This window comes from Malaya genurostris, chromosome 1 (genome assembly GCF_030247185.1).
Source record: "Malaya genurostris strain Urasoe2022 chromosome 1, Malgen_1.1, whole genome shotgun sequence".
Classification (NCBI taxonomy): domain Eukaryota; kingdom Metazoa; phylum Arthropoda; class Insecta; order Diptera; family Culicidae; genus Malaya; species Malaya genurostris.
The window spans coordinates 61,481,664-61,506,792 of record NC_080570.1 but is presented as its reverse complement, the minus strand read 5'-3'; the positions used below and the strand labels follow the sequence as shown (position 1 = coordinate 61,506,792).

At 40.5% G+C, this 25,129-nt stretch overlaps 1 protein-coding gene across 1 annotated transcript in view; it reads right to left on the bottom strand.

The window, feature by feature from the left end:
* Positions 1-3,221: 3,221 nt before the first annotated feature.
* Positions 3,222-25,129, bottom strand: part of LOC131425990 (uncharacterized) — a 98,467-nt gene continuing 76,559 nt past the window's right edge. The window contains exons 2-4 of the mRNA XM_058588361.1: positions 5,696-6,987; positions 4,229-5,624; positions 3,222-3,440 (exon numbers count right to left, since the gene is read on the bottom strand). Of these exons, the coding sequence (XP_058444344.1) occupies positions 3,222-3,440; positions 4,229-5,624; positions 5,696-6,987 (2,907 nt within the window). The remainder of the gene's footprint in view (positions 3,441-4,228; positions 5,625-5,695; positions 6,988-25,129) is intronic.

Genomic DNA, 25,129 nt, shown 5'->3' with positions numbered 1-25,129 from the left:
TTCGATTCGAGAGTAACAAAAATATTAACAAAGTTTAAAAAAAATCACTCGATTTTTCCAGAAACCGCACAACCGATTTTCTTAAACTTCAAATTAAATTAAAGCCAGTATTGAGTTTTATCCGCACTCGATTTCCGGCTCCGGAGTAACAGGATAAAATGAGCTGGTAAATTTAAAAATCCAGTTTTAATTCAGAGAAAATGAAGAGAGATCCGTTTCTGAGTTTTCGACTACTATTTCCTGTACTTCCGAAACCTGGAGCTGGGAACCGGTATAGCTGAAATCGGTTCGTTTGACCAGAAACTAACATAACCTATAAATTGAAACAGTTTTGAACCAAAGTTAGAAAGATTTTTACGTGTTTTGCCTTATCGCTCTATATGACAGGTAGTAATTTCATACACACTACCCTGTATTTTCGGAACCGGAACCGGATCTGGATAAAATTCTACATTAACTTATGGAAATATAATACTTTTCATTTGAATCTGAGTTCGCGAAGATCGGTTTCTGAGAAATTGTGGTGATTTCCTGTTTGAAACACACTAGCACTTTTCCGGTACTTCCGGAATTATGAACGATGATCTGGTCTACTCGAAGTCGGATGTATTTGGGCATTAACTAACCATACCTACCTAATTGAAGAATTACACGGCTATTTGAATGTATCAGTGCCCAGTAAAAACACACGCTCTTGAATATGAAATTTTTATACTTATCAACCTGTAATTCCGAAACCAGAACTTGAATCCGGATGAAATTTGGTAGTGTTATAAGGGGTTGTAAGACCTTGTATTTATACTTAAGCTCGTGAAAATTGGATGAGCGGATTCTGAGAAAGTCGAGTACACTTTTGTAGTTCATTTTGAACATTTTACGCCGTAATTCTCGAAGCGGAAGTCGGATCCACATGAAATTTAGTAGCACGCTATCAGAAGACCTTTAATTTGTATCTAAGTTGAATAAAATCGGTTGAGCGATCTATGAGAAAATCGAGTGAACTTTTTTACATTTTTGCACATTTTACCCCGTTACTCCCGAAGCGGATAAAATTTAATAGCAACCTATGAGAACAAAACTCCGAGAAAATTTCATTTTTGTTACATACACAAACACACACAGACATTTGCTCAGTTCGTTGAGCTGAGTCGAATCATATATGACATTCGGCCATACGGGCCTCGGTTAAAATGTCGATTTTCACAGCGATTGAATATCATTTCTATATGAGAAAGGTAAAAGGTGCGCTCATTTTTCACTGAGATTGCTCAACCACTTTTCACAAGTTTAGATTGAAATGAAAGATCTTACGCTTTCGTAGAACGCTATCGATTTTCATTGGGATAAAACTTCCTGTTCCAGTATTGCAGTAAACAAATATCAACTTCAAGAATGTATTCATTTCTTATATCGAAAGGTTATGCAATCACTGTGAAAACCGACTTTTGAACCGAGGCCCGGAGGGCTTCGACTCAGTTCATCGAGTACGCAAAGTGTCTGTGTGTGTGTGTGTGTGTGTATGTGTGTGTGTGTGTGTATGTGTGTTTTTTTTTTTTTTTTTTTACAAGGTGAAATACCTACTTATGTACTTTCCCAGTTCACGCGCTCAGTAGTTGTCAAGCTACCGCTATTGTGAACCAGCGAGTGGGACTGGCTGAACCTTACCCACTAAAACACCTTGGACATCTTGCCTTGATCCCCCCGGAACTAAGCTAAGCTCAATACTTCGGGGGAGGCTGTGCTCATGCACTTCTTCGTTTGGGAGAAAATGAGCTCCTGCTCTCTATATACATCTCGGCTGTGCTCATGCACTTCTTCGTTTGGGAGAAAATGAGCTCCTGAGTTTCTATCTTTATCCCTCTCGATCCACCTTTGGCGCCTCGACAGCCCAACGCCGCTACGTCGCGCCGCACTACTCAACTGATCCCCGACGATGGATCTAGCCTACACCGACTGAGAGTTTCCCCTTTTACGCCACGCGGGACACCCGAAGGAGTGCCGAGGTTTGCTCTGCGATTCCGGTTGGAGCATGGCGTCCGGTTCGCTGATGCCCCGACGACTCGAATCGGTGTTGTGGCGTCTGCTCGACTAGTCCCCGGTGATGGATCTAGCCTACATCGACAGAGAGTTCCCCGACGATGGAAGTTCTCCCGAAACCGACGTTTTCGATACCCGTCTACGGCCCGACCGTAATGATGCCTGGGTCGATCCAGTGATGCCGGTTGGAGGATGGCTTCCGGTTCACTGGTGCCCCGACTATCTTAACGGTGCTACGCCACGATCTACTCGTCTAATCCCCGATGAAAGATCTAGACTACACCGACGGAGAGTTCCCCGGCGAAAGAGGCTCTCCCGACACCGAGTACCCTGTTGCACCACTCGGGACACACGAGAGAGTGCCGAGGTCGGTCCAGCGATTCCAGTTGGGGCATAGCTTCTGGTTGGCTGGCGCCCCGACGACACAAGTCGGTGTTGTGGTGGCTACTCGACTAGTCCCCGCCGAAGGATCTAGCCTACCGCGACAGAGAGTTCCCCGACGCTGGAAGTTCTCTCGAAACCGACGTTCCGAAACCGGTTTACGACGAGCCTACTCAACTAGCCCACGGTGGTAGGTCTAGCCTACCCGACGGAGAGTTTCCCGGCGAAGAAACCTGTCCAGAAAACCGAGCCACATTCCACACGCTTCGTCCGTCTTCTTAGGGTGCCGAAAACAGTCCGGCATTTTTCGTCTTTGGACCTAGGTCATTTGACGCTGCTCTTCTCGCCAACTCCTCTGTAGTGTGGACATAATCTGAACAACTGTCCGGTTCACCGCGTTCCATTTTCCTTCGTCACTGCACATCCTTTGAACGATGTTCTCCACACTGACATCGGCGCCAACGATGGCAGTCATTTCGCTACGCGGTTGGATAAACCGTGGGCAGCTGAATATTACGTGCTCCGGCGTTTCTTCTGCTTCCTGGCACTCAACACACAACGGCGACCTTGCGTGGCCAAATCTGTGCAAATATTGCTTAAAACAGCCATGTCCAGACAGGAATTGCGTCAGTTGAAAGTTTACCTCGCCGTGCACTCGAGTTGTCCAAACCGACAGGTTAGGAATTAATCGATGCGTCCACCTTCCCTTCTCCGCGTTGTCCCACTGCTGTTGCCATTTAGTGAGCGTATTGGCTCTCTCTCTGCTCCGGGCTCTTCCTGTGCCTTGATACCTGTAGCATAGGCTATCCTCTTCCAGTAGCAGACAGATGGGGATCATTCCGGCTATCACGAGCACAGCGTCTGACGATATTGTTCGGTACGAACTTGTCACGCGCATTGCCATCAGTCTGAAAGTGCGGTTCAACTGGGCTCGGTTCCTTGCTGTTGTCAATGCCATCGACCACGCTGGAGCTGCGTATCGTACGATCGATGATGACACGCTCGCCAGTAACCTCCTCTTGCTACTGACAATCGCGGAATTATTGGGCATAATCCGAGATAACGCCAATATCACCTTCATTGCCTTCTTGCATATGTAGTCAACGTGACTATTAAAGTTCAGTCGATCGTCCAGTATAGCGCCCAGATGCTTGACCTCACGCTTCGAATTGATGATGCACTCACCGACCGAGATGCTCGCATGTTGCACCGCCTTTCGGTTGCTGATGATTACCATTTCAGTCTTTTCATGTGCCAGCACAAGCTTCTTTTCCCGCATCCAATTCTCAACGTCTATTGCCTCCATGGCGAGAACCTCCACCTCTTCTCGAGACTCGCCGATTACTAGGAGCGCCACATCATCCGCAAAGCCGACAATCCTAACTCCCCTGGGCAGATTTAGCTTCAGCACTTCGTCGTACATAATGTTCCACAACGTGGGACCCAGGATGGATCCCTGTGGAACGCCAGCCGTGACAGACATATTTACGTATCCGGCGTCTGTCTCGTATATCAGCGTCCGGTTCTGAAAATAACTTTTCAGAATCTGACATAGGTACTCTGGTATCCTCAACCTGTGCAGAGAGTCGGCTATTTCTACCCAGCTGGCACTGTTGAAAGCGTTTTTCACGTCCAATGTGACCACCGCACAGTAGCGGTTTCCCCTTTTCTGCTGCTTCTGGGCCTTTTCCATGGTTTCCATGACCACTCGTATGGCTTCTACAGTGGACCTGCCTTTCCGGAATCCGAACTGCATGTTCGACAGACCGTTCTCGCTCTCAGTGTACTTCGTGAGCCTGTTAAGGATCACTCTCTCCAGCAGTTTTCCGACTGTGTCCAACAAGCATATAGGCCTATATGCTGACGGATCGCCGGGTGGTTTGCGTGGCTTTGGTAGCAGCACCAGCTTCTGCCGCTTCCAGATGTCAGGGAAACTACCATCCTCCATGCATTTTTGGAATGTAGTCCTGAACATGTCTGGATTCTCCAGAATCGCAGCTTTAAGGGCCACATTTGGAACCCCGTCCGGGCCTGGAGCCTTCTTCACCGGTAAGGCTTTCGCTACAGCAAGCAGCTCCTCGTTTGATACTCGGATTTCGTCGCCGCGGACATCCTGTACGTCGTACAGTACTGGCGGCCATATCGTAGGCTCATGCTTCGGGAACAGGGTCTCGATTATAGTTTTCATCCTTTCCGGGCACCTATCCGGTGGAACTGCTGGACCTTTCATCTTTGCCATGGCCATCTTATAGGCATTACCCCACGGATTCTCGTTGGCGTTGTTGTTCAGCTCTTCTAAACACTCTTTCTTGCTGAGCCTGATTGCCTTGTTGAGTGCGGCTCTTGCTATTCTATAGGGCAACCTTCTTTCCTCCCTTTCGCCGCTGTTTCTAGCTCTCTGCATCCTTCTCCTGGCATGTAGACAACGGGCCCGCAGGTCAGCGATCGTCGAATTCCACCAGTACGCCGGACGTCGCCCATTTCTGGGTTTTCCCATTCTAGGCATGGTTGCATCACACGCACGTGATAGTGTTGCAGTCAGCTCTTCCGCGTTGAGGTTTATTGTGTTGCGCTCGAGCCTCAGTGCTTCCACAAATACGTCCTTGTTAAAGTTCGCTGTTTTCCACTTTCGCTCACCAAACTGCGTTCTGCTTGATTCCACCTGCGAGTCGCGTCCAACACAATACCGGATCGCTTGGTGATCGCTGTGGGTGTATTCTTCGCACACTCTCCAGTGCATGCTCCTTATCATTCCCGGGCTGCAGAAAGTGACATCTATGATGGACTCTCTACCATCCTTACGGTAGGTGGTAGTGGTACCGTCGTTGGCAAGATCTACGTTCAGCTTAGCTAGGGCCTCCAGAAGACTGCTTCCCCTTGAGTTCGAGAGGCGGCTGCCCCATTCGACCGCCCAGGCATTGAAGTCACCAGCTACTACTACTGGTCTTCGGTCGGTTAGCTCTTCCGTTAGTTTGTCCAACATCCGGTTGAACTGTTCGATCGTCCATCGTGGAGGTGCATAACAACTACATATGAAGACTCCGTTGATTTTGGCTATAACAAACCCTTCATCTGCGCAGTGCACCACTTCTTGAATGGGGTATTTTCCCACTGCCCATATCGCTGCTGTTTTGGCTCCGTCTGATGTCCAGTTTCCATCTCCGGCTGGAATTTGGTATGGCTCCGAAATTATCGCAACATCGCATCTATGTTCCGCAACAGATTGCCGCAGAAGATGTTGTGCCGTATCACAGTGGTTGAGGTTAATTTGCACTACCTCCACTGGGACTTCGTTGCACTCGCTCGTTTGAAGGCCGGGCATCTGCTACCGCCTGTAGGATGTTTGTTATCCCCCGTGGCAGCGCAAATTAGGCATTTCGGAGGCTTCGTGCAATCCTTTGCCTTGTGACCTTCCTCGCCACACCTTCTGCATAGTTTGCTCCTATCCGGCCCTTGACAGTTCCGTGCCAAGTGACCAAAACCCAGACACTTGAAGCACACGTCCGGTAGCTGGGAAACGCTCAGTGGACACACAGACCAACCCACACATATTTTCTCCATTTTCAACGCTTTATTAGCTGCATCTACTGGCAGCTTAATTAAGGCTACCTTGGTGCCGTCAGGTCCATTCCTGATACGGATGGTCATCTGGACCTCTCCTAGCTCGCATTGCTCCTTCAGGGCTAATTTTACCTCCTCCTCCGTAGTAATCTCGTCCAGATCTTTACACCGGAGAGTCGCTTCCGGGCACAAGGCTCTTACTTCCACCTTGTTTCCGAGGGCTTTCTCGGTAAGCTCCTTGTACGAGATGCTGCCTGCTTTGGGGTTTCTTTTCAGCTCGAGAAGCATCTCACCATTACGAGTGCGCCTGACCTTTTGCACGTCTTCCCCTAGCTCCTTAAGATCCGGGTTCATCCGCATAGCGCGTAGGACTTCGGCGTACGAGTCGTCGCTCGCTTTGACGATGAGAGCCTCGCTCTTATTCCTCGTCCTGACGACCTTACGTTTTTTGGGCGGGTTTTTTTTGCTCGCTTTCTCCTTTTTTTTGCCGACGACCTGCCATTCAGTGCGGCTGTTTACCGCGTCGGTTGCTTCTGGTGGTAGTTTAGCTCCAGTGACACGGGCATCCTTGTGTCTCTTGGGACCACCTGGTCTAACATCTCCAGGCGATGCCCTTGGCCTCTTTGGTGTGAAGAAGGGCGTGGACTGCACCCCAGGGGGAACACTACTCGCCGTGTTGACCTCCCTCGTAACTGTGTCGGCTTCTGCCCTTTGCATTTGCGCTGCGCGACGTGCCTCTAAAGCAGTTTTCGCCGCTAACAACTCCTTCTCCCCAGCTTCTGCTCTCTGCACTACGTTTTTCCACTCCTTTACAGCAGAACCAAGAGCGCCTTGGAGCTTAATCACCAACGCCTTGATGTCTTTGTGCACGTTACTTCTCTTATCCACATACTCGTGCAGCTCGTCCACCAACTTTTTCGCTGCCTCTACCCTCGGTGGTTGTGGTGGTTTCGTCCACGCGCTATACTGCTGCTGACCCTGCTGCTCGTTCGTGTGCTGCTTTTGCACCTGCTGGGTTTGCGGCGGCGGTGTCCTCACCAAGCCACTCTTGACAAACGGATTTGTCACTTCTTTCTCAACTTTGGTGTGTGTATGTGTGTGTGTGTGTGTGTGTGTGTGTGTGTGTGTGTATGTAACGTTTATTTGCACTAACTTTTCTCGGAGCTGGCTTAACCGATTTTCACAAACTTAGATTCAAATGAAAGGTCTTGTGGTCCCATACAAAATTCCTGAATGTTATTTGAATCCGACTTCCGGTACCGGAGTTAAGGACTATTCATACATATCCGGTCCGGTTCAGTGCCGGCACGACACCGTGCACGGATACTGATATTATTTCATTCGTTTTCTATGCACGCATTCACACCTATCCGGCACCGTGCCGTTTCAGTGCAGCTCGCTGTCAGTGTACCGTCCGTCCGGCAAACTCAAATTCGTCGTCACCGATATTTTTTATTTTCACTGAAGTCGGTATGTCATTGCATTGGCTGTGCCGAAACGGAAACAGCACGGAAACGGAACGGAAGGGTTCCGATAAAAAAAGAACACTGACGGCGCACTGAAGGCACTTTCACTGAACCCTCACGGAACTGAAATGTGTGAATGGTCCTTTATGGGGTAAAATGTGCAAAAAAATCAAAATATGTGTTCTAACTTTTCTCATAGATGACGCGACCGATTTTCACAAACATAGGATCCGACTTCCGGATCTGGAAATATACGGTAAAAAGCGTTAAAATTTTTATACCATCACTGAAAAGGGAGAAAAACCGTGAAAAGTTTTCTAAATCGGCCTCAAATCTTCTCCAATTGATAGTTTTTATCAGTAGACGGTTAAACAAACCGATTTCGGTTATTCTTTTAAGAATCGAAGAATACCACAGTATTATATATGATAGTATGATTTATATGAGAAAGGCATCATTACACCACTAGGTGGATTAAAACTGGTATTTTATTTTATTTTTTTCAGATCTAAAAAACATTTCAAAAATTATGTTACTATTTCGTAGGTACTTTCGTGAAGACAAAAACCCTTCGCGAAAAAACAAAACCCTTCGTTATGTTTGTGAAAATTTTTATGTCGTAATATATGGAAATTGTAAATTCTTCGGCCCATTTATGAAAACTCTTGCTCTGGAATTCATGCCGATGACGATGATATTATGAAAAACCAATGAATGGATTGGTACCAAAATCAAAAATCTTTTTCAAACTTCCTCGATAAATCGCCAGAGGCAGCCCTCTCTTCGAAGTTATTTCAAAATTATTTGACACATTTTACTCCGTTACTTCGGAACTGAAAGTCGAATCTTGGTAGGTACAATTAACGAATTTCTCGCCAACTCGAACAAATGCTGGCAGCACTCTCTCAGGTTTGTATGAAATTTTCTGGACATGTAGACTTTGTCACAAAAACCCGCTCAGATTTCTAACAAAATTTTATTGAATTCGAAAATGGTGTTCAAGTTTTGAAACCCGTTTTTATTCGGTGTAGGATTCGAGTAGTAGACGAATTTCACGCCAAATAACCCATTCAGATTAGAATGAAACTTTCTCGACATATAGACTTCATCTCAAAAAGAAAAATAAATCCTTCACGCAAAATCAATTTTTTGACAAACAATTTCACAGTAAATTAAATTTTAGGAATTAGTTTGAAATGAAAGAACTCTAGTTAAAGTTGATAAGTGTAGCGCTTTAAATTTATAAACTTTTTTGTTGAAGTAAAAGAACATAAATTCAGTTCTTAAAACTAACCATTTTGTTCGTTATAATCATACTTTTTTGTTTGGTTTTAAGGTAATTTTTTGTATTACTTTTATTTCGATTTATAATCACATTAAACTTCTTAAAAACCAAGCTTTTAATTCACATTTCTAATTTCCAAGACATTTAGTCCTTTTGTCACGAGACATTCGAATTATGCACATACCACCATCAAGCTATGGTATTTTAATTAGTATCCAATAACTTGGCGCTGCATTAGTCCGGTCAAGATCTCTGCTACAAATAGTTTTTCGTTAAGAAAATGTGTTATAAAATGTTATGCAATGTTCAAAAATATTATTAATTATCAATACATACGCTTGAATTGTTGAAAATTCTCTAGGAAATGAAAGAAGCAGAAAAATGTTTACTTATAAAACGCGCACGAACTATATCCGTGGGAGAAAAATGGGAGAAATACTCTGATTTATTCGCGTGGCAAAAAATTGCTCCGGTTAATAAAAAATAAATCAAATATGGTTTATTTAAATATTTAACTCAGTTGTGTCATTACACAAATAAGACCAAAGATAAATTGGGCAAAAACTTTTGTGGGTGCAAAGGTATAGCAGGATGAATTATTATAGACATTGTCGATAACATTCAGTAAAACATTCAGTAAAAACCATTCAAGCGAAGAGGTTGTGTTTCGATTGTACTGGCTCGTGAGTTAACGGCTGCTACCGAGACAATTCTAAGCTTCAGGTAGTTAAACTGCCCATAGCAAACGCAATATTCGGGGCGTTTCCCGACTGGAAAGCTAGCAACGAAGGCCATCCCGTTCATACGCACAGAGGTGTAGAGACACAGAGGTGCGAGAGCATAGAAGTGACGAGTCACAGAGGTGCCATCGCATAAAGGTGCGAAGACGAAGGGGTGCAAAGGCACAGAGGTGCTAAAGCAACCCAGTGCTGATCTACCAGGTACCAGAATTTGTACGCTGCGTAGGATCAAAAGAGACGGCATATATCGCGAGGTGCTACACTGCAAGCATCGCATTTGATCGCCACCAAGAGCAAAAGCACTGTACCTGGGGTCAGGTACAGCAAGTGCAGTGGTGTTCACAACGACGGCAGAGCAACTGAGATAGCAGTAAACGACAGAAGACTGCCAATTGGAAACAGCAAAAGACTGCCAATTGGAAATCGTTGGAAGAGCTTCACGTCGTTCTTCACGATAAAGGAACAGAGACATCAGCTACAAGGTAGATTTAATTTAATTTATTTTTTATTTCTTATATCTGAAATTTTACTAAACATAAGTTTTTATTTTGGTATTATTAATTTAATGTAATGGATGATCTCATGGAAGATCATCCGAATCCGATTCCGGATACTAGTAAAAGTTTAAATACTCCGAGGGCTAAACATTATCCACAGGGTACCACTGGGCCATGGATAGTCTATCTTCGAAAAAAAGAAAAGATTTTAAACTTGATGCAAATTACAAAGGATTTGACATCACATTTCTCTGAAGTTAAAGAAATCTGTAAGGTTAATAGAGATAAAATTCGAGTTGTAGTTAACGACTTGAAACAGGCAAACGATATTGTAACCTGTAAATTATTTGCTATTGAATATCGAGTTTACATTCCATCGAAGGAGGTAGAAATTGACGGTGTTGTGACTGAAGCAAGTCTGACAGCAGATGATTTACTTAAAAATGGAGTTGGCCGTTTTAAAAACTCCATGCTTGAGGGAGTTAAGATACTCGAGTGCAAACAATTGTACTCAGCATCTATTGTCGATGGAAAAAAGTCTTATCGTCCCTCAGATTCGTTTCGCGTAACATTTGCCGGATCTGCATTGCCTAGCCATGTCTATATCGATAAAATTCGTCTTCCTGTTCGGCTTTTCGTACCGCATGTTATGAATTGCACGAACTGTAAAAAATTCGGACATACAGCTACTTACTGTAGTAATAAGTCCAAATGTATCAAATGTCAAGGGCCTCATAAGGATAATCTTTGCGATAAAGATGTTGAAAAATGTGTTTATTGTGGGGAAAGCCCTCATGATGATCTTTCAGTGTGCGCTGCATTTAAGCTGCGTAAAGACAAAATGAAGCTTTCTTTAAAAGCACGGTCTAAGCGCACATATGCAGAAATGCTCAAAACGGTCATACATGTCTCCCCTTTGGAAACCGAAAACGGTTTTTCAAATCTTGCGGAGCCAGAGGAATCTGACTCTGACGGAAATAGTGAAGATACCTCGTTTGTCACTCCTCAAGGGTCTGTTAAGAGGAGATTAACAAACCACAAAATACCAAAAAAGACACCTAAAATTATACCTTCAAAAAAAGATCCCCGTGTTAAAGCTAAAAAGCCAAATTTAAAACCAAAAACTGTGCCTCCTGGTTTGTCAAATTCACAAACCAATCCAGGAACTAGCTCAAGAAAAGACAATAATCCAGTGGGCTCCATTTCACATTCACCAACAGGATTACTGAAATTTTCGGAAATTGTAGAATGGATTTTCGCTGCATTCAATATTTCTGAACCTCTAAAGACCATCATAACAGCATTCCTTCCAATAGCTAGAACTTTTTTGAAACAGTTATCAGCTCAATGGCCAGCTCTTTCAGGTTTTGTATCATTTGATGGATAATTTATCATCCGCCGCAAATGATTCAATCACTGTCCTGCAGTGGAATTGTCGAAGCATCATGCCAAAACTTGATTCATTTAAAGTTTTGTTGCATAGTCAAAAATGTGATGTATTTGCTTTGTGCGAAACATGGCTTACATCAAACATAGCCTTAAATTTTAATGACTTTAACATTATACGTCTCGACAGAGACTCCCCGTATGGTGGAGTGCTTTTAGGAATTAAGAAATGTTATTCCTTTTATAGATTAAACATTCCTTCGACTTCTAGTATAGAAGTTGTTGCTTGTCAAATAAACATTAAAGGAAAGGACATTTGCATTGCTTCGGTATATATTCCTCCAAGAGCTCAAGTTGGACAACGACAGCTTAATGAAATTGTCGAAGCCCTTCCTGCTCCACGTTTGATTTTAGGAGATTTCAATTCGCACGGAATGATGTGGGGTTCCGTTTACAATGATAGCAGATCATCTCTAATATATAATATTTGCGACAATTTTAGCATGACGGTACTAAATATGGGTAGCATGACACGGATCCCAATACCTCCTGCACGTCCAAGTGCATTAGATTTATCTCTTTGTTCGACTTCAATTCGACTAGATTGCACCTGGAAAGTATTTCCTGATTTACATGGTAGCGATCATTTACCAATCATCATCTCAATTAGCAGTAACAAAGGCATTGCTAATTCAGTTAATATTCCATATGATTTGACAAAAAATATTGACTGGATTAAATACCAAAGTAATATTTCAAGTGTCTTAACTTCAATGGAAGAGCTTCCCCCACTTGAAGAATATGACTTCCTCGTTTGTTCGATTCTGGAGGCCGCAGAACAAGCCCAAACCAAACGATTTCTTGGTCCATCGTCTAACAGAAGACCTCCAAATCCTTGGTGGGACAAAGAGTGCTCAGATGCTAAACACGCGAAACAAAATGCTTTCAAGACGTTTTTAAAACGAGGAGGAGGAACTCCTCAGAATTTTGAAAAATTCTTGGTTTTAGAAACCAAGTACAAGAACATACTTCGGGTTAAGAAATGCAGCTATTGGAGACATTTTGTGGAAGGTTTGTCAAGAGAAACCTCAATGAGCACTCTTTGGAATACGGCCAGACGAATGAGGAATCGTAACGTAGGAAATGAGAGTGAGGAGTACTCGAATCGATGGATATTTGATTTTGCGAGGAAAGTTTGTCCAGATTCCGTTCCTACGCATAGCATTGTTAGGGAGTCTTCTTCAAATGATGATTCCATTGATAGCCCCTTTTCAATGATGGAATTTTCCATAGCACTCATGTCTTGTAACAATAACGCTCCTGGATTGGACAGAATTAAATTCAACTTGGTGAAGAATCTGCCCGACCTCGCAAAAAGACGTTTGTTGGAATTGTTCAACAAGTTTCTTGAGCAAAATATTGTTCCACCTGACTGGAGACAAGTGAAAGTTATCGCCATTCAAAAGCCGGGGAAACCAGCTTCCAATCACAACTCATATAGACCCATTGCGATGTTGTCCTGCATCAGAAAATTGTTCGAAAAAATTATTCTACGACGTCTCGACACTTGGGTCGAGACGAACGGTTTGTTGTCAGATACTCAGTTTGGCTTCCGTAGAAATAAAGGGACGAATGATTGCCTTGCATTACTTTCGTCTGACATCCAAATTGCCTTCGCTCAAAAGCAACAAATGGCATCTGTATTTTTAGACATTAAAGGAGCATTTGATTCTGTTTCCATTGATGTTCTTTCAGACAAGCTCCACCAACATGGACTCCCAGCGGTTATAAATAATTATTTGCACAACCTTTTGTCAGAGAAACGCATGCATTTTTCACATGGCGATTTGGCAACAATCAGAATTAGCTACATGGGTCTCCCGCAAGGCTCATGCCTCAGTCCGCTCCTCTATAATTTTTACGTGAATGACATTGACAGCTGTCTAGTAACCCCATGTACACTAAGACAATTGGCAGATGATGGCGTGGTTTCAGTTACTGGATCCAAAGCTATTGATCTGCAAAAACCATTGCAAGATACCTTAGATAAATTGTCCGTTTGGGCTGTTCATCTTGGTATCGAATTCTCTGCGGAGAAAACAGAGCTGGTCGTCTTTTCAAAAAAGCATGATCCCGCGCAACTTCAGCTTCATATGATGGGAAGAATAATCGAACAGGTTTTGACTTTCAAATACCTCGGGGTGTGGTTTGATTCCAAATGCACGTGGGGAGGACACATTAGGTATCTGATAACGAAATGCCAACAAAGAGTAAATTTTCTTCGAACAATAACAGGGTCTTGGTGGGGTGCTCATCCGCAAGATCTAATAAAATTGTATCAGACAACGATACTTTCAGTGATGGAATATGGATGCGTTTGTTTTCGTTCCGCTGCAAATTCTCATATTATCAAACTTGAGCGAATTCAGTACCGTTGTTTGCGAATTGCTTTAGGGTGCATGCATTCGACACATACAATGAGTCTTGAAGTTCTGGCGGGAGTTCTTCCATTAAAAGATCGATTTTGGGAGCTTTCATCACGCCTGCTAATAAGATGTGATGTGCTGAATCCCATGGTAATTAATAATTTCGAACGACTAGTCGAGCTTCGATCTCAAACAAAATTCATGACAGTATATTTTAACCATATGTCACAGGAAATCAACCCTTCAAGATATATTCCTATCCGTGTCAGCCTCCTAAATGTACCTGACTCAACTTTATTTTTCGACACATCCATGCAGCGCGAAGTGCGTGGAATCCCGGACCACCTACGCTCTATGGAAATCCCAAAAATATTTTCAAGTAAGTTCAGGCATATTAACTCTGAGAAAATGTTTTACACGGACGGATCGCGAATGGAAGAAGCGACAGGGTTTGGTATGTTCAACAATAATGTTTCGGCCTCATTCAAGCTTCAAGAACCTGCATCTGTTTATATAGCAGAGTTAGCAGCAGTTCATTATAGCTTGAATGTAATCGTCACATTATCTCCAAACCATTATTTCCTCTTCACAGATAGTCTGAGTGCAATTGAAGCCATTCGCTCAAACGCTGCTGGCAAAAATGAACCGTTTTTCTTGGGTAAAATAAAACAGTGTCTGAACGACATATTGAATAATAACTATCTAATCACAATAGTTTGGGTTCCGGCTCATTGCTCCATTCCAGGCAATGAAAGAGCCGATATTTTAGCCAAACGTGGTGCTATTGAGGGTGAAATTTATGAGAGACCGATTGCTTTCAACGAATTCTATAGCGCGTCTCGCCAAAGAACACTTGCCAGCTGGCAAGCTTCTTGGGATAAAGATGATCTGGGTCGGTGGATGCACTCAATTATTCCTAAAATATCGACAAAGGCATGGTTCAGGGGACTGGATGTGAGTAGAGATTTCATTCGTGTGATGTCCAGACTCATGTCCAATCACTACACGTTAGATGCACATCTCCTTCGAATTGGACTTTCCGAGACTAATCATTGTGCTTGCGGCGAAGGTTACCGCGATATTGACCATGTTGTTTGGACATGCGTGGAGTTTCGTGATGTCAGATCTCAACTAATAAATTCCTTGCGTACCCAAGGTAGACTATCCAATGTCCCAGTTCGCGACATTCTTGCTTGTCGTGACCTTCCATACATGAAACTTCTTTATCATTTCATTAAATCCATTGGAGTTCCAATTTAAATTTTATTTTATGTTAAACTGTTTTCTCTTCCATGAGTTCAACCAATAGCCAACTATAGGATATTGAATATAAGTGGTGAACTGATACAAACAATCCTGAAATAGTTATAAGATCATGTACAAAATAAATGTATTTTATTTAATGTAATTTAAAATAGCAACTCGCTTGATAAAAACAGTGTTTAGATTAACTAATGAGTACCAACATACTAATATGATATTCGAAATGTATTAGGTTTAAACTACTATGTATTGTGGATGCCACGGCGAAGAAAAACTTATGTATATTGCCTATGAAATAAACGTATTTATGAAAAAAAAAAAAAAAAAATTGTCGATAACATCAAGCCAACTGTGACATGTAATAAATAGTTACTTTTGACTAGACCAAAATTTTGGTTCAAATCAAATAACAATTGATGTTGAAGAGCAAATTGGTTCAAAACAATAGCTAGAAACCATCATACATCAAATTTAAAAACTTTCAACAAATATTGGGGAACTAACACAAGGATATTCGGTGTAATTTTCTAACAAACTGAGTTTCATTGGAATCTTGAATGAAATTCCTGAATTTTGTTTGGATTTGACTTCCGTTTCCAGAGTTATGGGGTAAAATGTGCAAAAAAATGAAAATATGTGTACTAACTTCTCTCTGAGACGGTTTGACCGATTTTCACAAACTTAGATTCAAATGAATGGTCTAATTTTCCTTTCCAAAATTCCGAATTTCATCTGGATTCGATTTCCGTTTCCGGAATTAAAGAGTGATTAGTTTGAAAATTCCAATTTCAAATTACTTACTCACTTATCTCAGAGATGGCGTGACCGATGTTTACAAACATAGGTTCGCATCAATGGTCTCATACTTAATTTCTGAATTTCACCTGTTGCTGACATTCGGGTTCGGAATTGTTCAAATGAAAGGTCATATGATCTCACACGGAATTCCTGAATTTCATCTGGAACCGATTTCCGGTTCCGGAATCAGAGAGTAAAGTGTATAAAAAATTTTATACCATCACATAAAAGAGCGAAACAAAATATTTCTAAATCGGCCTCACAATTACTAATACTGGTGGTCATTATCAGTAGACGACCAAATCCGGTTATTCTTCCAAGAATCGAAGAAAATTATTTTGATGAATAGCACAGTATTATATATGATTTCATGGTTGATATGAGAAAGGCATCATTACACCACTAGGTGGATGAAAACAGGCTTTTCAGTATAGGACTCGATAGGGAAGTTTTTCAATATTTTTATTTTAAAATTTGACTGGTTTTGTGAACTAGTGCAACATTATTTTTATAAGATGTGTCCTTTTTTGACGTTAAAAAATTTGGCCCTTTTCAAAAGAACGTCTTGATCAATTTTGGAAAAAAAAAACAAAGTATTCAAAGTGGCTTTTTGGGACAAAGTCCTCATGTCCAGAAAGTTTCATTCAAATCTAAAAGAGTGTTGTGAGCTGCAAATACGAAATTTGGCACGAAATTCGTTAATTTAATAACCGGCTATGAAGTACTATAAGATTTTTCTTTTGAGTCTGTTTTATGTTAATCGGTCAAGCCATTTCCGAGAAATTCGAGTGCACATTTGTTTCATATACACACATCCTACGTACACAGTTACAGATAATGATCGATCTCGTATTGAGTTGAATCGTTTTTGACACTTCACTTTCCGGGCCTTGGTTGTAAAGTACCTTCCGGTATGAGCAAAATAAAAGATCTAAAATTTGAATGCCTAATTAATCTTTAAAGGTACATTATTAACCATTGCAGATCGATGCCAAGTAATTGTGGAATGAAACCGATCAAGTAATTGTGGAATGAAACCGAAGAAGTCTTTATGGTAAAGATGTTATTATCTAACTTTTCAAATGTTGCCTCGCTGCAAAGCCAATCTCGTGTATTTTCTATTGCAGTTTTCCGGTCGCACAATCATGATACTCACTGAACCATCTTGGGTGTTCCTGAAGGGCTGAAGGGGAAAAAGAAACACATTTGCGAGAAAGCCGTATCAAAACCGTATTTTCAAAGCGATGTTAGCAATAATTTACTCCGAAACGTCTTGCAGCTGAGTTGTTTGTAAACATTATACCACCAGCTTAGTATGTGATTATTGCTTATATCTGTCGGTAGAAGAAAATAAATTTTATGGGCGTTGAAGATTTTGAAATATTAGTTCCCTTTTCATTTCTTCAATGCTATCAGCCAGCGAACCTTTTTGAGTTATTTTTACCGAAACGAATCGAAACGATGAGAAATATTAAGCAACTGCTGGTTGCTAAGATTGATATTGCCTCGTGCAGCAGGAAAAAAGCAACATCTCTCGTTTTCAGCGTGGGACTATCGAAACTAATGATTGATTTATTAATTGAGCATCTACACTAGAAAAAAAATGTAACATCCGAGGCAGAAGACTATTTTTTGTTGCGGCGAAACGAGACATTTGACCTCATGCACCCGCTATTTCGCCGTCGTTACGCAATTCACCACCGTGAAATTAGTCGGCGGTGATATGCGAGGGTTTTGCTGCGAAATGTGGGAACTTGAAAAATTAGCAGCCGTTGGAAATTAGTTAATGCTAGTCTGGGTTTAATATCGTGCCGAACGGAAACGTTCGGATGACTTCTCACGCGATAACCCACATTTTGGCTACGTCATTTGGGATGTTACGTGAGGAGGGTAAGATAAATTTCATTATGCTTGATGATGCGGGGTCTCAGTGTTTCTGGAAAATGAAGACAACTGTAGAAATCGAACGATCTTAGCATAATACGCAAATTAGATACTGTTTCCAGCTTGGTTTAACGATTATATAAAGTGCAGTGATGTAGCAAATTTTGATGAGGTTTCGAAAAAGTAATAACGATTCTTTTTGAATATTGGCATTGCGATCCTATTATGTAGGTGCGTTCGAATTTTGTTTTTTATTGTCATATAAAACTGTCATTACAATTGTTTTTAGTGCTAAATCAAAGATGTTATCGCGATTATAGTACAATTCGATGATTGTAGGCCAAATACAAGTACTCAATAGGGGACGGGTATAGTGTGATAGGTAAGTCGATGCCTTCCACGCCGCCCGCCTGGGTTCGATTCCCAATTCCAGGGTCAGAAAGCGAGTAACCTTAAGGTTTAAACCTCTATTATCGAACCAAAGTACTTAATAGAATAGTGTGGTGTATAGACAGACACCAGGTCTGTATGATGTATATATCTAAATTTTAATTTTATTGTCATTATTACAGAACATTGGCAATCTGGTTTAAATTAATATAGTCACTAATTTGTCACTTGATCGTTTAGCAGAATAATTTCACTAGACTACTATTTTAACACCATTCATTTTTACTACATATCACGTCACTATACACAACAAAACTTTGAAAATGTATAATGAACGTTATATCACGGATACGTATTTCGAATACTTTATGCATTAATCATAAAACTATGACAAGCATTTGACTTCTATGTTGTGTTGGAGATTAAGGGCTGAGGGCACTAGGTCGCGTAAAACCACGTGGCTCGCTCTGCGTATTACGTTTCCCTCAATGCTCTCTCGCAAATGTGCAAAATAACTCTCGATGTGGCCTAGTGGCCAAGAAAGTTTTGATATTTTCGGTTACAAGTTTGACTACATCACATAAAATCCAATAAAGCTACCGCTTGTTTGGCAGCCTTGCTGAGCCGATTATATTTCTCTCTCAGAAAAAATGGCGCCGCCATAGAAATCGACTTACCTTCACAAAAATAACATTCACTTCATTTTTATCGCGACAACATATATGTTTTTATGCACTAATCACATCTAAACTAAATTATCTAGACATTGTCAGGATAGATTTTTGATCCATGCTTTTGAGGGCGAGATATTCAATAAACAAGTTGAAAGACGGCGTTTTCAGCTAAGCAATTCTCCCTTCAGAAAAAAGACTTTCCCGACCGCTAAAGTCAATGAATCATTCTGAAATTTTCACAGAATAAACTAATTTTCTAAGAAATTGTCAGTTGGGTTTTTTGATATTAGTCACCGTTTCTGAGAAAATCAGATTTAAAGCGTGAAAATAACCCTCTAAATCACCCTAAAACACACTGGCCTCAGCTCTTAAGGACTTTGATTTGTTATTTGATAGCGAGTTTTGCCTTATCAACTTAGTAAAAAATCAAAAACTTGTTGACTTGTTGTTTCGATGTCCGTTAGTTTCGGTGAATAATTTCAAATACTTGAAAACGATTAAATAAATCGTTGAAACTGTCGGACATTGAAACGTTAAGTCGTTTTTGCAAATCTACAAGACTGATAAGCCGAAACTTGATTTAAAATTGAAAATACAGCGCACCTCTTCTCGCCATCACTTTATTCAACCACTAATTGTCACAGTGAAGACGTGAGTAAGATTTTTTTTCTTAATTGAAAAAGCGAAGTCTTGAGATTACATTCCTTTGTTTCAACAGATTTCGCAGCCATTTTTAGTGTACACAATCATTGCGTTGGCATTGTACTACGATCCCATTGAAACTAAGAATCCTTCTAGGTGGGGGCTCAAACATACGACAACTGGCTTGTAAGATTTGCGCTCTGTGGTTTGAACCACCAACCCGGGCTTCCTAATTGAAATATGTAAATTCTGATTATTTAATACCTATATTTGGAGTGAGTTTATTTTGCCATCAATTAACAAGATATGTAAAGAAAGAGAATTTAATAACTAGAACGGAACGACCGAAATTAGCTCTGCCCCTAATTCGTATTACTGTTTTTGAATTAGTTGATTTTAACAACAAAATTTCCAAAATAACTATTAAATTAGTTAAAATTAGGAATTTACTTTGCTGAAAAAAAAACTTATTTTTAGAGAATGTGTTTAGTTGGCGAATATCCTGGACACAAACCAGCAATATTTCAATCCAACACGAAATTCTCATGGACAACTAATTTTGTGACTAAAATCAGAAAATTTGTCTCTATTTATCTATCACCATCATTGCTGAAGGACAGCACGAAGAAAACAAAAATAAAATCGGTTTTATCAACAAGTTTATTAGCCAAAAACTCATGAGAAGTGTCAAAGCAAAACAATCCATCAAAAAGCTAAATAGGACAGTCTTGTTGAAACTGCTTGCAAATTGTTTTGATGTTTTTTTCACATGTGTTAAGATATATCCACATTTAAATGTCTAAACCGATATGTAAAAATGCCGTAAACTGTTAGTGAATAGTGTATTTATTCAGAATTGGTGCGCATTTGAAGCGATTGTGCGGAATAATGTTTTTACGTGTAACAGTGAAGTGAGTTTTGAATGTTGCACTCTAATTGTATATGTCAAATGAAGTTTTTGTTTTCCGAGTGCTAAAAGTTTTCAGTGAGAGAGTCAATTTCGCGAAGTCGAATGAAGAAAACAGCGATTTAGAAGATGATGATGGTCCCACCTCATACCCCTACAAAGGTGTGAGCAGAACGAGTTATCTAAATGATAATTAATAATTTGCACTTATCTTAACCAGTAAACAAAAGAAAACGATCTGATTAATCTAGCAGGTATAGATTCTTCTTCAAAAGAACGACTGACCACAAAATAACATTCAAATATTTCGGATTTACTATCCAGGGTTAATCAAGAAAATTTCCAACCCGGGAAGATCCTTGATCACATCAGGAATCGAACCCGATATATTTACCATTATCAGACAGTAATTCATCTGACCCTTCCCGCCGGACCAGTTCATCGCTACACACATCAGCTATGATGGAGTAACGAGACTGCGGATGAGCAGAGCCAAGCCCAATTCCATCAACAACTGTCGATCCCAATTAGTTTACCGAATCTATTCCTTAAATTATTAATCAAACCTTGCGATCAGTGCGCCATATAGCTGCAAATTGCAGAAGCCAACTCAACCATTTATGTTGGTTGAAAACAACTAGTTCAACTAAAATATTAGTTGAATGGAAATGAAGTGGGCCTTAGCTAAGAAATGACAGCACGTTTATTTGGTGAATTCAACTAAAAATAGCCATTTCAACAAATATTTTATTATTATTATTAAGGGAATGAGAATTAAAAAATCTAAATTAGCAAAAATAAGATTTTTTTAGTTGTCTCAAAAAATAACTAACTAAAATCCGAAAATCGACTAATTTTTTCGCCAAAATGCTGATTTCGGTGTTTCCGTGTGGTGATCGAATGATATTTTGACATTATTATTGCTGTCTATTGAAAATAACAGAACGCAATGAATTAAATGTATGAATGAGTATGAGTTTTACGAGTTTCGGAAGGAATTTCGTATTTTAGTAGAAAGCACATATTAACACAAGTCACGATAAAGTTGCATGGTGTTCTCGGTAGCCGGCTACCCAGAGCAATACACGTGATGATATAATTTAAAAAATTACTAACAAACAACCTCTTCCTGAAATGCAGAGGATTTCTCGGTTTCTCGTTGCAACATGCATTGAACTAACAATCCTTTCTTCCCAAGTAGATCTGCATTCGGACGTGGCGAGCGTTACTATTGTTCAACATGCAGAAATCAATGCTATTTACACAATGTAAAACTACGTGCTATTCTCAAGCAAGCTGTTTCAGGATAACATTTTGCAAGCTTGGTTCTGGTCAATAACGGAGTAGCAACACACGGGCGTTCTCTAATGCTAATTCTAATGCTAAATTTCTACATTCCTAGAATAGCAAATCTTAAGAAAAACCACTGATTTGTTTCGTTTTTTGGTATATGATAATTTTAGGTTCAATAAAATCAGAAAAATAGGGAAGGAACATGTTTTTACGCACACATTGTTGACAATACTCATACGCTGGCAAAGTGTCTTCCTCCTTAATTGGATCTCGCCATTTCCAATTTTCAATTAGATGTAGAGAACTATTTAGGGGCTTTGGTACCTATGCTATTAGAAACTACGCCATACGTTTTGTTCGCTACTGATTAAAATGTTTGATATTTTAATTATAATTTTTGAAAGAATTCACTATCGCATTTTTCGTATGACACTTTTAATCAAGCTAGTTGGTTACCACTTTTCTTATGCACAAGTTATATGGTCTTAAGCGTACTCTCATGAGTAGCTTCCCTCTTTTTTTTAACTTTGATGATATATTTAATTAACGTTATTGGGTTCAATATATGCTCTATTTCTGCTAGGCTTGTGTCGTATTGTGTTAATCCATATAAATGAACCTTAAACATAATATCTATTATAGCGGAGGGAATTTAGCTTGGACCCGCTGACTACCGAAACAATTAGCCTTAATTATAAATGTGTTGAAAATAGGCAAATCACCTTATGACTGTTTCTAACATGGAATGACTCTCTAAACCATCACTCGCTGTGTGGCACAACGCCATTGAGCAATCCAGGTTCGTCGCTTGGACGCGTCAGCACATGCACGTTGAAATCTTTTGTTTATTTTCCCGTTCAACAAAGCGTTCGCGCCCATGCCAAAATCATGCGGCTGGTGGTAGTTTTTTTCTGCAGTTTGTTTTTTTCCGCTGTGATCTCACTACCGCTTGCCGCTGGAGAGCGCCGGCGTGTGAATTGAATCAACGTAAATTTACATACAATCAATCTCTTGCACCTTCGCGTCGCGGAGCTTTATGATTAATGTGATGAAATGGTAGCATGCAATTATAAAACACAAAATGTTGATTAAAATGCCACTTGACTCCGTTTGAGCGAGAAATATGAGCTGTTTGCTTTTATACTGATTTTTCGTACCTTCGTAGAGATTCATTTATCTTTTTCACCGCTTTCAAAATATGTGCGAGAATTTTTCCCAAAAATAAGATTATCACTCAAAATGATGCGGTTATCTCGAAAAAAAAAACAAAAATTACCTGCCCGTCTGTTGTCCAGCAAGAAATAAGCAAACCCTTTTAGTATAAAACGTAACGCAGCAAACAGACGGAGGCTAGTTGAATTGGGTCCTTCAATTTATCATGCACCTTGTCTCAGTTCTCGTATCTCGGCAGCCTTACAACCGCTCGTTTTGATTACTTAATCCGCGCGTATTCGAACCGATGGCAAGTGAGAGGTGCAATGCATTCCATTCTGGCATCGTTTGCTGAATTTCACGTTTTATCGGTAATAAATTTTCCCATTAGAGAAGCGCATCCCAATGGCCAATGGCTGAGAGGTAGTTGGTTTGTGTGCAATAGTCATTCATTACTGCAAGCTTTTCTGTCGATCGTTCTTGGGAGAGCAAACTTACTCTGTCCCGTATGTCTTGTTTCAAAATATTACTTAACAAGCTTCACCTATGTTGCTTTGCTTGGTGATTGGAAATTAGATATTCACATTACACACATTACAACTCTTTAATAATATTTGAAAGGATTGAAAATGTTGATCAAACAGTATGGTCATTTCTTTATTTGTAGCATTGTGACTGATTCAAGATAGAGTAATTATATGAAAAATATTGTGTGTGAGGAAATTTGTCAAATTTGACTGATTTGACAAAATCCCCTTCGCTTCTTTGACATTTCGTGTTTTCTCTATCGAATATTCTCAGCTTCAAATATTGTTTGGATTTTGATCAAATTTTAGATAATCGTTTGTTGTGAAAAGATATTTATATAGCGTTATCAGTTCTATCACTATCAAGTTGTTCAATTCTTTCCAAAAAGATAACACTAGTTGATCTGTAATATTCAAGTTGTTTTTATTTACTGTAGGTTTTCAGATTGATTCAAATGAACTAACTAACGTCAGGATAGCACCGGATAGAAAACGACAAATTTTTGCGCATGTTTTTGTCAGAGAGATTAGACTTATGTATAGGTCGATTCGCTGAGGCCAATTCACGCTGCGCACTAGGGTGGGACAAGGCTGTATGACAAAAAGATGAAAAGGTTTAATTTCTCGCTCCACTAAACTTTTCGAGTTACTTTTGGGTCCCATAAAAACTGTGCAAAATTTTAGCTCGATTGATGAAACTATATTTTCGTCATTTAGGGGTTAGCCAAATTTTGTGCTAGGGCACATAACCGTTTTTATTAGTTTTACGTTTCGTCTTTGACTCATCAGTGCAGAGCAGTTCAAATTGAACTGCTTAGTGCTAAACTCGGCAGTTCAATTTGAACCGCTAAGCAGACGTAAAGTTTCTGCTACTTACAGAACACTTTTTGTTTTGCAACGGAGTGCAATGTCTTTTCTGACGTGCCGAACGAAAACGTGTTTTCGACTATTTCTGGCCGATGCAGGTATGGTCATTTAGGGGTTAGCCAAATTTTGTGCTAGGGCACATAACCGTTTTTATTAGTTTTACGTTTCGTCTTTGACTCATCAGTGCAGAGCAGTTCAAATTGAACTGCTTAGTGCTAAACTCGGCAGTTCAATTTGAACCGCTAAGCAGACGTAAAGTTTCTGCTACTTACAGAACACTTTTTGTTTTGCAACGGAGTGCAATGTCTTTTCTGACGTGCCGAACGAAAACGTGTTTTCGACTATTTCTGGCCGATGCAGGTATGGTCATTTAGGGGTTAGCCAAATTTTGTGCTAGGGCACATAACCGTTTTTATTAGTTTTACGTTTCGTCTTTGACTCATCAGTGCAGAGCAGTTCAAATTGAACTGCTTAGTGCTAAACTCGGCAGTTCAATTTGAACCGCTAAGCAGACGTAAAGTTTCTGCTACTTACAGAACACTTTTTGTTTTGCAACGGAGTGCAATGTCTTTTCTGACGTGCCGAACGAAAACGTGTTTTCGACTATTTCTGGCCGATGCAGGTATGGTCATTTAGGGGTTAGCCAAATTTTGTGCTAGGGCACATAACCGTTTTTATTAGTTTTACGTTTCGTCTTTGACTCATCAGTGCAGAGCAGTTCAAATTGAACTGCTTAGTGCTAAACTCGGCAGTTCAATTTGAACCGCTAAGCAGACGTAAAGTTTCTGCTACTTACAGAACACTTTTTGTTTTGCAACGGAGTGCAATGTCTTTTCTGACGTGCCGAACGAAAACGTGTTTTCGACTATTTCTGGCCGATGCAGGTATGGTCATTTAGGGGTTAGCCAAATTTTGTGCTAGGGCACATAACCGTTTTTATTAGTTTTACGTTT